This window comes from Chiloscyllium plagiosum, unplaced genomic scaffold, assembly GCF_037043375.1.
Source record: "Chiloscyllium plagiosum isolate Xiang-an unplaced genomic scaffold, Cpla_swu_hap1 HiC_scaffold_11, whole genome shotgun sequence".
In the NCBI taxonomy this organism is placed as follows: domain Eukaryota; kingdom Metazoa; phylum Chordata; class Chondrichthyes; order Orectolobiformes; family Hemiscylliidae; genus Chiloscyllium; species Chiloscyllium plagiosum.
This window is the reverse complement of record NW_028270149.1, coordinates 40072493-40088692: the sequence shown is the minus strand read 5'-3', so window position 1 is coordinate 40088692 and position 16200 is coordinate 40072493. Positions and strand designations below refer to the sequence as shown.

General features: G+C 35.8%; 1 protein-coding gene across 4 annotated transcripts in view; it reads left to right on the top strand.

The window, feature by feature from the left end:
- LOC122557285 (non-POU domain-containing octamer-binding protein-like) overlaps window positions 1-15340 on the top strand; it is a 42321-nt gene extending 26981 nt beyond the window's left edge. For 2 of the 4 annotated variants that reach the window (XM_043704824.2, XM_043704825.2), the window contains exons 9-11: window positions 317-355; window positions 709-836; window positions 6532-7487. In XM_043704824.2, the coding sequence (XP_043560759.1) occupies window positions 317-355; window positions 709-836; window positions 6532-6666 (302 nt within the window). In that variant the 3' untranslated portion in view covers window positions 6667-7487. Of the gene's footprint in view, window positions 1-316; window positions 356-708; window positions 837-1715; window positions 2767-6531; window positions 7488-15102 lie in introns of those variants that run through there. The other 2 variants (XM_043704828.2, XM_043704826.2) reach the window with 2 other exon arrangements.
- The last annotated feature ends 860 nt before the right edge of the window (window positions 15341-16200 follow it).

The window sequence follows — 16200 nt, the reverse complement described above, 5'->3', positions numbered from 1 at the left end:
GCCTTGCCAATCTCACTAATAGGAACAGACTGCCTCTGGACTCATCTCTCATTTTTAAAGGCCTCTCATTTTTCAACTGTCCCTTTACCTGCAAACAGCCTCTCCCAATCAACTTTGAAAATTCTTGCCTCATACAGTAAAAATTTGCTTGACTCCAGTTTAGCTTTTGTTTAGGCATGCTAATTTGAATTTTCAAGAAATCTCGATACTCCATATCTGAAGGTTTGTTACTGAAGAGGCTTTTTACAGTTTGTTGGATAAGGCGTTGTTTAGAATTTTTGCGAAACTGAAAATTTCCTGTTTCTATTCATTTCAGTGGGTCTAACTGCAGCTGATTTTACAAATCTTAAAGCAGGTACGAAATTTCAGATTGTAACAATTTGATTAGTGTTACTGTTGGCAAAAGTTTTGGTATTTACTTTGTTTGCAACATCCAGAGTACATAACTGTGATTGTATTGTGTAGTAGAAAACCTCTCCCTGAAAAGAAGAAAAATGCAATTTCGAGGAGTAAGCTGAGACACTTGCGTTTCACTTGAAATTGCAAGTTGTGTATAATTTCAAATAGGAAGGGGGACCAGTTATCACTTTTTGTTGAGTTGATGGACAGTTATTTGTTTTGGGGAACCGGGGTAAGTATTTAAGTGAATGAATGGCAAGTGTAAGATAACTATCAGCCAATATTTTACTGAAATGTTATACTTGTCAGCCTCTGCAAACCAAGTCCCACAGCCACTGATGGGAATGAACAGGCCGACTGTGAATACTAGCGCACCACCTCCACAAGGACCACCTGGGAACCTGGGAAGCCAAATGCCAGAAAACAATATGGGAATGGTAATGTATTAAAAATATATTTACAAATATAATACTAGCCTAGATTCAGATGAGGGAACTGTGAATTTGAAGTTGTAAGCATATTTTCTTCTAATCTTTGGCATGCTGGTCTGGGGAGAGACTGTAAATGTGTGTTGAATTTGGGTACATCTTTTGGTTTTGTTTCATTGCAGTGAGAATCTTACTCATTCACATGCAGAGTTGCTTTTGTGGATGCCCCCCTTTAACTGTAATATATGAATTGTGTTGATCAATTTTAGAGATTTTCCCATTTTATGATTTGGCTTATGTGGTAGTTTCTTTTCCTCCACTCCGACTTGACAGTTAAGTCCTTGACATAACAATGCATATTATAACAGTAATTTCTGAAAGCGTGCAATGACAGAATACCGTTGTCTTTTCCATTTTCTTGTCAAGTTAAGTATTCTAAATTCTATGATGTTTGTAATGCTGAATGCCATATAAACTAATAACTTGGATTTTTACACTCTCCACTTAAGTTCTGCATTGCACAGTAACGTTTTTGGGGGCTTAGTCCAGTTTTTTTTAAGCCGACAAATGCCACATACAGCAGTATTGGGTATTCAGTAAAATTAGTAAGTGTACTGGAATGATTTTCTGTGAAATCTTCCTATTTCAAACAAACCATTATGTACTACGAAAGTTTTTGAACTTAACAAATCACTGTCAAAATGGTGCACTTTCTTTCAGAAAGTACAAGTATTTGTGATTTGAATGCATTTTCTTGCCAGCAGCTTCCTTGCTGATGGTTTTTTTTGGTAAAGTTCTATTTTAATATTTATTGACAGCTGATCAGATTTCAGGCTCCTAATTGATTTCTCAATTTACCTCTTTACCTCCACTTGCTTTCTGGAGTAGATCAGGATCAATTATGACAAGTTCCCTACTGGACCAACTTCTGCGTAACTGGTTAACACGGGAGGTTCAGTAAAAGAATGAACTGGGTTTACATTCAGTGGTCAAAATGAGATGCAGGAATGGATAGCAAAGTGCAAGAAAACCTAAAGGGGAAGGTATGAATACAGACTTCTGGAAAATGCTGAGGAAGAAACATAACAGTTTAAATGAGTGAAAGACAACATCTCAAAACAAACTTCTGGGGAATTATTCTTAAATTGAGTTTTGTACTCCATTTATTTGGTTGTGTGTAGACTTGTCTGTTTTAAGTCTCCACAGTTATATTGGAAACAAGTTATTTCTTCTGTAATCTTTAATACAGTGTGTTTCAGTTATTGTACATACTGTTGCTTCAAGTCTGTAATTGTGACTTACTGAATATATCTTAATACAGCAAAAATATTGTGTGCAATTTCTGTCGATTCTTTCCATTATATTTGTGTCCAGATTTGTCATGCTAATTTTATATGACTCATCAGATTGAAATTACATGCTATCTACCAGTGAAGGTGTTAGAGCTCTACCACTGGAAAGAAGTTGTAATTACGTTGTGCTAAGTTCATTCTAGGCATTTCCATTTTGAATATGAAAATGGGAATTTATAATAGAAAGAGATAAAAGCAGAGTATGTCAAATGGGATCTGCAATACAACTATGCTCCCAAGTCCAAATATTCCTCTTCACTTGAAGACTACATTCGATGTTAACTCTGTATCCATTGCTGCAGGAAGCTGATTTAGAATAGCAGATGCATAATTGGCAAGCAGATGCTCATATTTGATTTTCTCACATTCCAAAAGCAATATCATTTAAGTTCTTAAACAAAGGATGTGCCAAACTATTTACTCATGTGTATACAGTGAATAAAACCCAAGATTCTGTACTGGAATGAAGGATACAGTTGGAACATGGATATCTGTATCAGTTTTTATGGTGCTGTTGTAATAGTGTTTGTGCCAATGCACCGTGTTAACATGTGAAAATAAAATATATTTTAGAAGCTTGAAAAGCTTGTTTGGCCCAACAGTCAATTTTTAAAGAAGATCCCACTTATCGAACTTCTCACCAGATCACTCGATCCATGTTTATAAAAACTTTCATCTGTCCTTGTGAGCCCACTTCTTCATTAAATTGTGTGATCGTTTTCATAATTGACTTGTATTTCCAATTGAGATTAAGTTACATTTTGCGAATTTCTGTGAAGACGACAGAGGTGGGGGGGGAGCCAAAGTAACATTATTGTGCTTTGTACAGTTTTTGCCAGGTGTATGTGCTTTCTCATTCTGGAAATTATTTCTGAATAGAAGCATTTATGAATCAGCACTCGATTAATTCCCCATCTTTCATAAGTGTTGAAAATGAACTTCAATTATTAAAATTATTGCTATAAAATCAGTTTCTTTTAAATTAGGTTAGCTGCAGGAAATGTTATTTTTAGATGGAATTTGCTTGCATATGATCTCTTAATTGTGACATGGTCATTGTTATGTTGGGGAGAGCAGACTGAAGGTTACCTAAAGAATATCAGGTAGTGTATTCCTGGAGTGAAAAAGAAATTCTGTGCAGTCACTGTGACGTGGGCATTAGTGACTTGAAGTAGACTGGTGTGGCAAGGTCCAGTTGTTGACTGGGTTATTGAAATGGTCCAGCCTGAATATTTACAAAGTATTGCATTATGATCTCTTGATTTTTTTCCTTGGTTTTACATAACGCAATTATACCATTAATAGTTGCACACTTGTAACAGTTTTTTTGTTGTATTGGACTATATGATCTAGAAGTGTTTTTATTTGTTTCAGATTTTACTTCCCTAATATTGATGGAACTTATCTTAATCCGTCAGTGTAATATGATAACATTGAAATCTCTGGGAGAAGTGGGTCCAACTAGAAATCTGGATCAACTCGTGCATTTAAATTTTCATACTTTTGTTTTATACTAGCCTTACTTATTTTTGTAAGCTAGGAAGTGCTTGCATTTCTGCAGCAATGATATCATTCTCATACTGATGATTTGTAGTTTTGTGGAAAAAAATAACAGTGTGTGGTTCATAATGTGCAGATAGCATTGCAGGTGCTTGTGCTGCCAAATATTTTGATCAGTATTATTAAGTGACTTTGTACGGAATAAAAGATATTGCTGATTGCCTTCTGGCTATCAACAGGCTGGGTGGTATCATGTCTGGGCTGATAGTGTAGGTGTACAGACAAAGCACATTGCTTAAAATATTACTGTACATTCCTTGTCTTGCATTTCAAAAACATTAATGAATGTTAGTTGTTGCTCTAGGTATCTGATTTTTCCTAGTTTGCTCAGACATTGCAGTAAATTTTGTGCCTGCTGCTTTCGTCGCTTAACTGGTGATGTTTCAAAAGGAAGTGGTGTGGGTAGAGAGAAGTGAAATTAGCATTCAACTGTACATGGGTAGTTTAATCATCTATAAATGGAAATTGTATGTCAGCAATTTCATGGTGTTACAAAAGGATCCCAGGCGCATATTAACATATTTGAATAACATGTTTGAGTGTTGTTGCAATTATTTCTCAAATCATTCTCTTCAATGTCAAAGTTATTACTTACAGGATATCTCAATTGTTATGTCTGCAATTACAGCATTTGCTTTTAAGACATGGATGAATTATTTCAACTTTCTATCTTGCCTTTTAATTTTCACTATTATTTCTAATCCTGAAAATAGAAACATAGGAAATAGGTGCTGCATTAGGCCATTCAGCCCTTTTAATTTGATACTGTAATATGGTTCTTCGGGTGTCATTTATCTCTTTTTTTTAGATGAATGACCATTCCATGACTGAACCTAGTTGATTTAGTAAATAAAATATGGGAAAGGGTATCACAACAGTTTGATTTTACTCTTTATCCCCATCATCTATACAGACCTCTGTCAGGGTTTGAAAAGTTGATCATAGTTGGAATTACTTTACCTCTTTAAGTTTACCCTGCTTCTTAAATATCATTATACAATTTACCATTGTTACAAAGTGTTCTACGTATACTTGTTTCCATTTTCAGTCCAAAATGATCAAATAAGGATGAATAACACATTTACCAACTCTAGACTTATATTTGTCTTTGTTCGTCAAAGAAAACATATCAGTGCGTTCACTGTTGAAGTAAGCTGCGGATTTGATGGAATTACATTTTATAGCATTGATGGTAGTTTGTGGGATTATTCTCGTTTTCTTACTTTAAAATATTGGAGCACAGTAGTGTTCAAAAGGAATTACGCACATTCTAGTTACTTGCAAAATTTAAGGCATGTTCTTGTCTTAAGATGATTCGAGCTTCAGATCTTGACTGCAGTATATACTCCAGTTGTTTGAAAATGTTGAAAGTTGAGCTTTTGCTTAAGTTAATTTTGTGCATTTGGCTTAATGTGCTGAAGCTAAGCTGAGAGCAAACTCAAATATATTTGTGTAGGTGCAGCTACACCTCCACCCCCCCCCCCCCCCCCCCAAAAAAAAACTCCAATTGAGTTGTGATTTCAGGTTATTTTTCTTCAAGTACAGGATGTTCAATGGTTGACATACTTAACATTCTTTCTCCTCTCAGCCAAGTGTTGTTGAATCTGTTGGCATTCAAATTTCTTCATTGGTGGCACTGGCTAATGCATTCTTTCTTAGCCCTCCTTGAAGTTCTTTGATCATGTCATTACTGTGTCCTGAACATTTAATATTAATAAATTATGCAGGACATCACAACTGACACAGTACCAAAATACTGCATATGCTGGTAATTTGAAAGGAAAATATGAAGGAAAAAAATCAGATCAGGCAGCATTTGTAGACAGGAGCAGAATTGGCGTTCAGATCATGTGTAATGAATATCTTTGAACCTCTCCTAAGTGGAAGTGTCAGCTGGAACTATCCATGCAGCTTGTAATGAAATCAATTTTTTTTTATTTGAAGAGTGTAATCTTAGTGATAAAATTTCAGTCAGAGCTTTATGATTCGATCTCTTTAAAATATACTGGAACGCAGCTATTCTGTTGTAGTCATTGTTCATTCTGTGTATTTATCATGTTACATTGAAAGTGAATTATGCAAGCAATCCTTGGAATAATTTTACAGTTTATTCCAGTTTTCTCACTTGGTCACTTTTTGATATTGACTGCTGTTGTATAGTTTATCAAGAATTTACTCTGACTCTTGCACTTACTTGAGAACTGAGGCATTGAAGTCTATCATGTGCACTTCCAGAAAGAGTTGTAGAAACAATTGAGTGATCTATATATACACAAAACAAGGATAAGCTTGAACTTATGATGTATAGCTGTGTTATCTCCAATTATAAAGTCATCAAAACTTGTATGTTACTCTGATAGCTCAGTGAAATGAACTTGTAAAATTGTAGCACATCATTCTGTAAAAGTGATACATTTTGAAGAGAGCCTATGCATGTCTGTGTGTGTGTATACAAGTGACTTGACTGTCTGACTTGAGTTTGAAAGGATGGTTGGTTTTTCTCTTGATTTTCTCTTAAAAGTTTGTTTTCATTTCACATAAATTAATTTTGACAGTTCTAGTAAATACTTTGTGCACATGGCAAAAGGAAGGTATTAATTTGTTGCCCAAACTTTGCTATTAACTTGTAAGTCTAATATGATTACCCCTTTCCCTTTTTTTATCGGTACTTCTGGATTCTGCTGACTTTCATCGTTCCAATGGGGGATTCTCAACCTGCCTATTGCTAAATCTACGTGGGACTTTCACTGAACACTAATATCCAATCATACATATTTTAACTAAATTAATAGCCCAATGATCGATTTGTTCCTGGAAATATGGATGGTCAAGCAAATAACTTGGGCACACCGATGGTTGGCAGCCCTGCTGGGTTTCCGCGTGGAAATCAAGGAGAGTATGGTTCAGCCAAACGTCGTAGATACTAATTGCAGACCTGAAAATACAGTAGCCTTTAGCCATTCCACTTAAAATTGCCTCGAGTATTTTTGCAGATTGTATCATTGTAATGAGCTTTAGTACTTAGGTCTTTAGTAATTTACTGTTTCAAATATTATTTTAATTTCCTGTTGGATGTATTTGGTAAATGTGCATGATATGTTTCAGTAATCCACAATGTACATAATGTAATGCACAAGTTGCAAAGAATTTGGACACACTCTCATTGAGATGTTACTATTTTGATATTTGTTTAGCTACTCTAGCAGACTTTCCAATGAAACAGACTTCTGGAACAATTTCGTATTTTGTGATTATTTTGTTTTTTTTTAAAGTGATTACAGACAGTAAAATTGGAATCTCAAATGGCTCATGTGTTTTTATTTTCTATTGCTGAAGGCTTTATGCTGATGTATTTGGTATTTTTAAATATAGTAGGTAGGAGCAATGTAGGAAATAGGTGGGTTTGCATTTGAGTTTATGTTGGAATGTGGAATGGACTTACGTTTTGGACATGTAATAGGTGGATTCCAGGTTCATAACAATACCATGCTGTGTTCGCTTTTAAGGATATGGCGTATTGTGCTTTTGGTAGATTGATATATTTGAAACTATTGACCACGTCAAACTGGAGTGATTTGTATTTTTAGAATGGGACATTTGATCGCCCCAGGAAAACATGCCTAACTTGCAGGAAAAGTAAATCAAATATAAACCCACCTTTTGAGCTTGATGCCCTCTAGTTTGTTTTGACTTGCTACATATACGTTCCAATACGCACTAAAGAATGCAAATAAAGTTCTCAGCACTCTTTCTATTGTAATGTATTCATTTACTACCCTAATTGTATCTTTGTACTGTTGCTCATTTCTGAGTGGCATTTTTTGAATTTTTTTTTTTTAAGATTATAATGCTTGATTTTAGTTGCTTTACCATTTTGTTTAGCTAGACAGGTAACCAAATTTGGAAGGGTTGTTGAGGTAACAAGATTGGTACATTTGTTGAGTTTCTAATTAAGGTTTTGGTAGAAAGAGCTTTTGACGCTCTTGGCTTAAAAACATAGCCATTCAAACTTTTGAGCAACTTGTTGATTTTAATTTCTTCTTTATGGTTTAATATTAGGTTGTTCAATCAGTCGTTAGATTCTCCAATCAAACAAGTAAACTGTTTTGGTAGTTACAAAGGAAAGATTTGTAGCTTAATGGCACTTCTACATTGTTCTCTCACTTCTTTCTACCTTCTCTCTCTCCCTCCCTCTTACATGCTCACTCTTTCACTCTGTATTTCTTGTGTGTCAGCATTAGAACAGTCAAATGATTTAAGGGCATTTCCGTTGCATATGTTTGTTATTGTTGGGCCTCTGTTTTGATAACAGCGATTATTAGGAGGAAGAGCATAAATGCATTTTAACATCATGTAAGCTTGTGGAAATGTTAGGGGAATATTTATGGAAAGTTATATCAGGGTGGGCATTTGAAGGAACTTGCAGGGCTACATTGGCTAAAGGAGGAGTGTGGGACTGATTAGATTTTTTTTCACAAGGAGCAGGTGTGGACTCTTTGAAAGGCCTATTTCTGTGATTAAATAATTAATTAGAACTCTAAAAGTTCTAATTTTGCAGTATTCTACTTAGTTCCCAGCAAATGGCTGGACTGCTGCTTGGAGGATAGCCTGGATTTTGTTTGTTTCATCAAGTTTGTTTCATCAAGTACCTTGCATCAAGAGTCAAGTATCTTGACCCTTTTTAACTTTGCTGTAATTTTTAACATTATGCATTTTTTTCCCTCCAGCTGTCTATTGGATTTTTCTTGCTGAGAGTATGATTAAGCAAAAATTGTCAGTTTACTCATCAGAATTGCTCAAACAATGTATCCACAGCCTTAAATAAGTTACGGATTTTGAACGTGGGACGTTGCCCAATATCTGCAAGTTAATCTTGCTTATCTGTATTCTTGACATATTTTGAAGAGCTGAGTTCCATCTTCTATCACTTCAGTCTTTTTTTCATAAGTTTCTCTAAACAAGGCTTGAAAATTTACTTTTTTTTTCTCTGTGCATTTTTATATTTAATAGAACTGGGCTGACTAAAACTGTCTCCTACCCTCCAAAGTTGGCTTCTTGCTTGCTTGTGACTTGTTCTGCCTTGGTCAGTGAACCTTTTATGGATGACTACATCATATTGTCGCTTTAATTGTCATTTCATTAACATCCATGTGCCAAACCTGTGCCTGTTTTACAAACATGGCTGTTGTTTCTTTAAGGGCATTAAGCATAACCTGCCCAAACTACCAAACTTGCTGAAAGTGTAAGCTGATGTTACAGACATTTTATGCCTTCACAAATTGTGACTATTCTGAAGCAATACCAGGTTTTTTTTCTCGTTGGTTATACTTTCTATTCATTGCCTTAGCTTTTGTTACTGAATTGAAGTTTGTCAGCCAACTGAATTTGTCAACAAAGCTATGAACCTAAATCTGGTATAATAATTTCACTATTTTTGAAATTCCAAGAGATCTACCAGGTATGTTTCACTCTTGTTTTTCCAGTAGCTTGTTAGACATGACCTGTTATTTCTAAACTTGTGCTTTCTAATACCTATACTGCTTATGTTTGGTAATTGCAACCTGACGCGCTTGTCAGTGATCAATGTAAAAAGAGATGTCATCAAATTTGTTGTTCCAAACAAAACTTTTATTTTTAAAATATCAGAACAAGATTAACTCAGCAAAACTGCCACTTGTTTCCACCAGCTGTCGAGGAAAATGCCTCCCAGCCTAGCGTATGTTCTACCTTATTTTTGCATTTCGTTGTGAAAATGAATTAACACATGTATTAGTACAGGAGCTTGTCTGCAGTTTTTTTTTGCATGAGACAGCTGATGTGAAGAATTATTTCAGTATCATACATCTGTGATTTTGTGAATTTTGGCTACCCTGAAGTCTCCTGGGATCCAGGTAATGTATATCTTCTGACGTGGGGAGGGAGGTGAGGAGGCCTGCAGAGCTAAGAGGGCAGTTAAGTTATTTAGTATGGTTTTTAAAAATCAAGAAATTTTAAAGAGGACAAGCAGGTCTTAAAATTAGGCCATATCCGCTTTTCAAAAATAAAGATATAGGCGGGCTTCACAAGTTATGGCACTTAGTTGGTGCTCTAGGAAACCTTCACATGAGACAAAATACTTGCACAAAATCATCGGAATCACGATAGGGGTAAGTGGAAATATTTGGCTTTTTACACTGAAAAATAAATATAATGGCTGAGCTGAGAGGGGTTATGACAGATGAAAGGGTTGATATCTTTATTTCGGCTGGGTTTTTTCCAAATAGTAGTGAAGGTGAAAGCATAATGGCTGGAAATCGGTGTAGGAAAGGAATTAGTCTGAATTGGCAGTCAAGGTAGAAAAGTCTCTGGGTGCTGATTGCATACGTTCTTGTCTATTCCTGTGGATTGCAAGCAATAATATATTTTTGGGATATTTTAATAAAATGTGCAAATCATACCATGAAATGCAGCTAGTCAATGTCTCTTTAAGAAGTAAGAGGTCGATAAGATTTCTGATGGTCGACAAAGCCAAAAAATGTGAGATTAAATTGACCATTTGTCAAATGACATCATAGAGGCTAACCATTGCAGATTTGATATTGTTGAATTGGGTTTAGCACATTCGTAGCCACTCGTTGAAAAGGAGAGATATCAAGAGGATTAATCTAATCTACTTGAATTTTGTGGCCATATTTGTTTCAAGGACTTTGGTGTGCAGTTCATGTGGATGTGAAATTGATTTGGATAGAGTGTTTGAGGGTTAAAAGGTGTTTCAACTGTAATTAGTTTGAATATATTGAATGCAAGAGCTATAGTTGAGTATACATTTTGTAAAAACAAAACCCTCCATATAATTAGATCTTTGCGCTTGGATGATATGACAATTGCTAAGACCTATGAAAGTTCAGCAAATGAGGATCACTTGAGCTTTTTAGAATGTCTGCTGAATAGCTGGTGTATTCTGAGGATTGAGAAAATGAATTGAAATTACATGCTGAAGCTTTTGGAGGAATGAACACCCAAGACCCAAAAGAAGGGCACCAAAAACAATAGTTTGATAAAACTAAACACTCCAATATGATTCATAGTCTTTGTACCTGCTGAGGTTTTCATATACAATGATTAGGCTGGAGTTAGAAATCTGCATGTAGTATTGGGAACTTCCAATATGGAAGAATTGCATGTAAAGGTGATGGTAAAATGGCAAGCTGCATATGAGCAGAACCTGACTGTGTTTGAAGAAAAAATCTGTGCAATGTAGTGGGCATCAGAACAACACATCTATTCAAAATGTGAAAAATATTGGTGGACCAGCTGAAAAGGCGCTGACACCGCACAATGACTGATACATACTGCATTGTTACGATGACTGGTCACCAGGGAGGAGATTCCAGTATCCACAGAGCTGAGGCCACAAGTCATTCTCCATTTAGTCAGGGTGCTCCCACCCTGTTCCACCAGGTTGAACTCAAAACATTTAACCTGGAGAGTGAATCAACATTGGTCAATGTGTATACATGAGGGATGGGAAATTGTATTTTGGGGACACTTGAAATCTAATCTTCAATGGATGATGACTGGAAGTGCCATCCTAAATGGAACACATTATTGTTTTGATTGATGAGCTGGCATTGGGGTCAGATTTAGACTTCCTTTATTAGAAAGGTTTTGAAAAAATCTTTTTTTTTTTTTGAAAGTTCCACCCATGTCGTGATTTGCCGCAGTGGCATTTTAAAGGTGATGTTTTAAATATTTGAAATGAATGGTAATGGATGGCGAAAAAGAGAATTGGAAATAGATTTTGAATATCTCTCGGGCATACAACAATGGGTTGAATTACCACCTTCAATTCTGAAAAACCTCATTCTGTATTATAACATGATGCTATTTTAAACTTTAATAAACCTGTTGATTTTTCAAACTTCAGATTGTCTCATTCAACAAGTTATTTACTTTTGGATAACCTGGATAGCTTTGTTTTCCATAATCGTTGACTTCCGTCAAGAAATGAATCCCAACTCTTGTTTCGTTTGCATTTATCAAATTAAGGTATGTTTAGATTTGTTTTAAATAAGGAAAGCAATAATTTCTTCCTTTTTTTAACTATTTTTGTTCTGTTACTAGGTTCTGTGGTACTGTGGTTCTTGCAGACAGTTTTCGTTATTATTAGAAAATATGTTCAGTATTGTGTAACTGCTTCATTGTAACAATAACTTTGAGAAAATGTGAACTTGAGGAAAATAAGTTAATAGCTAGATCTGAAGTCCTCATCAGTGGAGCTTGAGGGATGAATGAGTGCAGTAAAAATGAGGGCATTGGATAGGGTAAATAGACAAGTCTTTTCCCTTGGATGGGGGAGTCCAGAACTAGAGGGCATAGGTTTAGGGTGATGGGAAAAGTTTTTGTAAGGGATCTAAGAGACAGCTTCTTAAGTGGAGGGTGGTGCATGTATGGATTGAGCTGCTAGAGGAAGTGGTGCAGGTTGGTACCATTACAACATTTAAAAGGCATCTGGATGGCTATATAAATAGGGAAAGGCTTAGAGGGATATGGGCCAAGTGCTGGCAAACGGGACTAGATTAGGTTAGGACATCTGGTTGGCATGGACGAGTTGGACCCGAAGGGTCTGTTTCCATGCTGTACGTCTCTGACACTGATTCGAGTCAGCCACTTCTGAGCTATTTTGTCATGTTAGTTACTAGATCAGAAGCTGTTCAAGGATTTCCTGCGTTGTTCCATTGGAGCTTGTCAGCAAAATGGCATATTTTTCCATCTTTCTGTTCTGTTCCAATCCTGACTCAATATTGAGTGCCAATTTTTCAGCCCATTATGTTTCAACTTTAATTGACTTTTTGTCCAACCTTATTTACATCTCTCATGAATAATGTAAGCAGATTTTTTTTTACCTTTTAATTTTCAAATTGCTTTATACCTGCTGATAACTAGGTATTCACTGCTGTTAACAAAGTTAGTCCTTCACTGTTGTGTTTGCATAAAATAATTCAAAACTTTTCTTCAGAACATTTTTGTTTTTATGAGGTGATTGTACTGTTAACTTTCCCTTCCTCATTTATTTGTCACGCTTTATTTATTTTTGCTGGATGACATGAGTGCTACGTGTTTGGTTCAACTTACTCTGCCCTAGAACTTGACCAACTATTCTGCAAATGTGAAATTATTTTAACTTGGGTTGTGATTCTTAGTAAGTGAATAAGTTCCAAGGGACTCGATTGAAGCATGAATGGAATAGTAGGATGTGGTAATTCATGTTTTAAGGTGAGATTTCAATATGTAGTTCCTGCAAGGACTGCTGTGACTCAATGAGGGGAGAGATGGGGAAGAAGATGCTCAAGAACCCATAATTTGAGGTAAGAGATCAAGTTGAGTAACAAGGTTGCAGGGAGGCAAGAAAGATGTTTTGAAGGGATTGAAAAACCAGATTAGTATACTTTTTAAATTGAGTGCTGTACAACCAGGATCGTAGTGATGAATGAGTGGAATTTGATGCAGCATGGGACATTGTTAACAGAGTCCACACATGCAAGGATGAGAATTTTACATTTTGACAAAGATCTTTGCCTTGCACTCAATGGGACGATTTGCCAGATCAATTAGAGATGAAAACTGACTCTTGAACTGATGGAAAGTACTAACTCCTGAGTGTAATTTAATGCAAGGCACCGTTTCCTTTACAGATAGAAATAATTTGCACAGGTACACACACCTTGCCTGTTTCAGTTTAACAGACTGGGTGGCATTTTCTCAAGGCAATATTTTGACCATGAATAATAATTTACTTGATCAATCAACCTGCCTGATTTAAAATTAAAAGGTTAGTACTTAACTGTCAGTCAGCATTAATGGGGGCATTCACTATCAGTTAGCACTCACACCTTCGACCAGTATGAATGTTGGTGTTTCCCATGACCATTTGCAAAATACCAGTTCCTGATGGCAGCAAGACAAAAAGCTTTTAAAAAAATCTTTCAGCCATACTCAAAATTCTGAGAGAGTGAATGACAATATGCAATGAGTTCGGTCTTAGGTCTCCCTATCATCACAAATATGTTTTGATTTCCTAACTACTCTAGTGCTTAATTTCTTCCTGTGAGTTTTTGCACTTTAGACTAGAATTCATTCTTTCCACAAGGTCTTCATCACAGTCAGACGTATTGCTTCCTATTCCAGACAGACTTAATTTGCTTCTAAGTTGTTTGACTTGTTTGGAACTATTTGTGTGGTGACAAGCTGGTGCCTACACTTGTGAATTGTTCATTGCACGTATGTTTGTTCTTCATGCGATTTATTAAGTAGAACCAATGAAATATTCACCTCACTACATTTTCACAATTCTTTATAGTGGTTGGCTTTCCACGTTTCTGTTCTAGTCGTAACCCTGAAGTTTAATTCCTTAGTTCACCTTTTCACATTTCCTGTATAGTTGACTACCAGATTTCTTCTCCTGTTGTTTCCAATTTGGGTGATAACCTACCGGATATTCGCCACTTAAGTTGTGAATACAGCCAGATGTTCCTCTGGTTTGGTGCTATTGAGTTGGAATGGAACAAGTGATGTGATACGTATGTAGGATATATTTCTTTCGGCATCTAAATTTCTGCAATTACCTGAATGTTACACATAAGAGAATGTGAGGACTGCACATGCTGGAGATGGTGACCTCCCGTGCTTTTCCAGCACCCCACACTCTACCCTTGTCTGTTAAATGTATCTTGGTGATGTCAAAAATTTTACTTGTCTACCACTGTCTAGGCAGATTAACTCATTTTGTCACGTTGCTTAACTTGTGCTCCGACTGCATTCATTTGTGTTTACTGAGTATAAAGTGACTTGGCATTTTATTTGTCAATTTAAGTACTTCCCTATAGATTATTTTATATTTGCTGAGTTAATTGGCTAATGATATGCTTTTTTTTGAAAGAGTAATTTCTTTGCTTAGCTTTCTGTTTTTATGAACCAAAGTGATGTGCTGTCTCATGCCCATGAAGTGTATTTTGGTTTTGGAAGATGTTATCATTAAAACTTGGGTTTGCATTAGGAAGCACAGTTAACTTCTACAAGGTTTTAATTATGTGTAATGCAAAATCGAAAATGTGTTCTTACCAGAATGCTGTAGTTGAAGAAAACTGATGGATACAAAATATTTTTGACTGCATATATGCTGAAATATAAGGAGGAAATAAAACTAAGAACCGTAGATGCTGGAAACAAATTTGTAATTGGTGGAGAAACGCAACAGGTTTATCAGCATTTGTAGGGAAAAAAGTAGTGTAAAGATTTCTGGTCTAGTGACCTTTCAGGGTGCCATCAGTGTTCTGATGAAGGGTTGTTAGACCAGAAATATTGACTCTGCTTCATCTCCACAGATGCTGCTCGAGATTAGAAGGAAAGCATGAATTCAAAATCCAGTGGAACTTCTGTTATCATCAGTTAAGTTGCAAACCTGATCTCTTTGTCTAGAGGAAGAGACAGAAGGAAATAGAGCCCTTTCATGGTAATGTCATTTGCAAACAAAACTTTTAATTTGGTGATGTGCTTTTATATTTGAAATGTACTCATATTTGGTTTTTAGAGACAGAAAAAACAATAAAATTGGAGAATGTGGGTCAATTGACTAATTGTCACTTGTGTTGGATATTAAATATCCAGCTGTTGGGTGGGAGCTTTAAGTCATTATGGTCATTTCAAAGTTTCTGTCTGTGAAATTACTCAGTTTTGAAACCTTGGAGACTGCGTGCTTAATCTTTAAAAGAAATGCTGCTTTGGAATGCAATGTACAACATGTGCTGAAATATGGTCAAATATATGTACGTGCAGATATGATTAAATATTAGGATTGAGTATTCAGGAACATCAAAGAAAAATATTTGCATGTGTAAGCAAATTTAACAACAATCTAGAGTAGACTGTTGTACACCTCATCTGTTGCTTATTTTAAGAGTTTCCTTTTTTTCCTCCTTCCCTGCTTTTTTCTTGTGTCCCCACATAGTCTGAAAGGGCTCCTGAGGTGAGACTTCTGGAATTCAGTTCATCTTTTAAAGCGTATTGCTTCTTTTTGCAGTTAACTTAACCATTTAAATTAAGTTTTAAAAGTTTTAGCTAATGTGATGTTCCTGAATTTCTTACGGAAAATTACGTACAAACATAGGACTTGGAACAAGAATAGGCTATTTGGCCCCTCAAGCGCATTTGATCAATTTTGACCATGTTCAAGAATTTTATCTTGCTCCATCTTTTAATATATTCAATGATCACCACCTCCACTACCCTCTGGTTGAAGAGAATACCAAAAGCACATTGTTCTTCTGAGGGAAACTTTATTTTCCTCCATTTTAAAAGGGCAATGCTTATTTTTAAATTCTGTTGCCCAGTTCTAGTTGCTTCCTCAAGAGTAACCTTTCAGTGACCATCCTGTAAAGAAGCTACAGGATCTTATGCTTCATTAAGAGTGCCTCTTGTTCTAA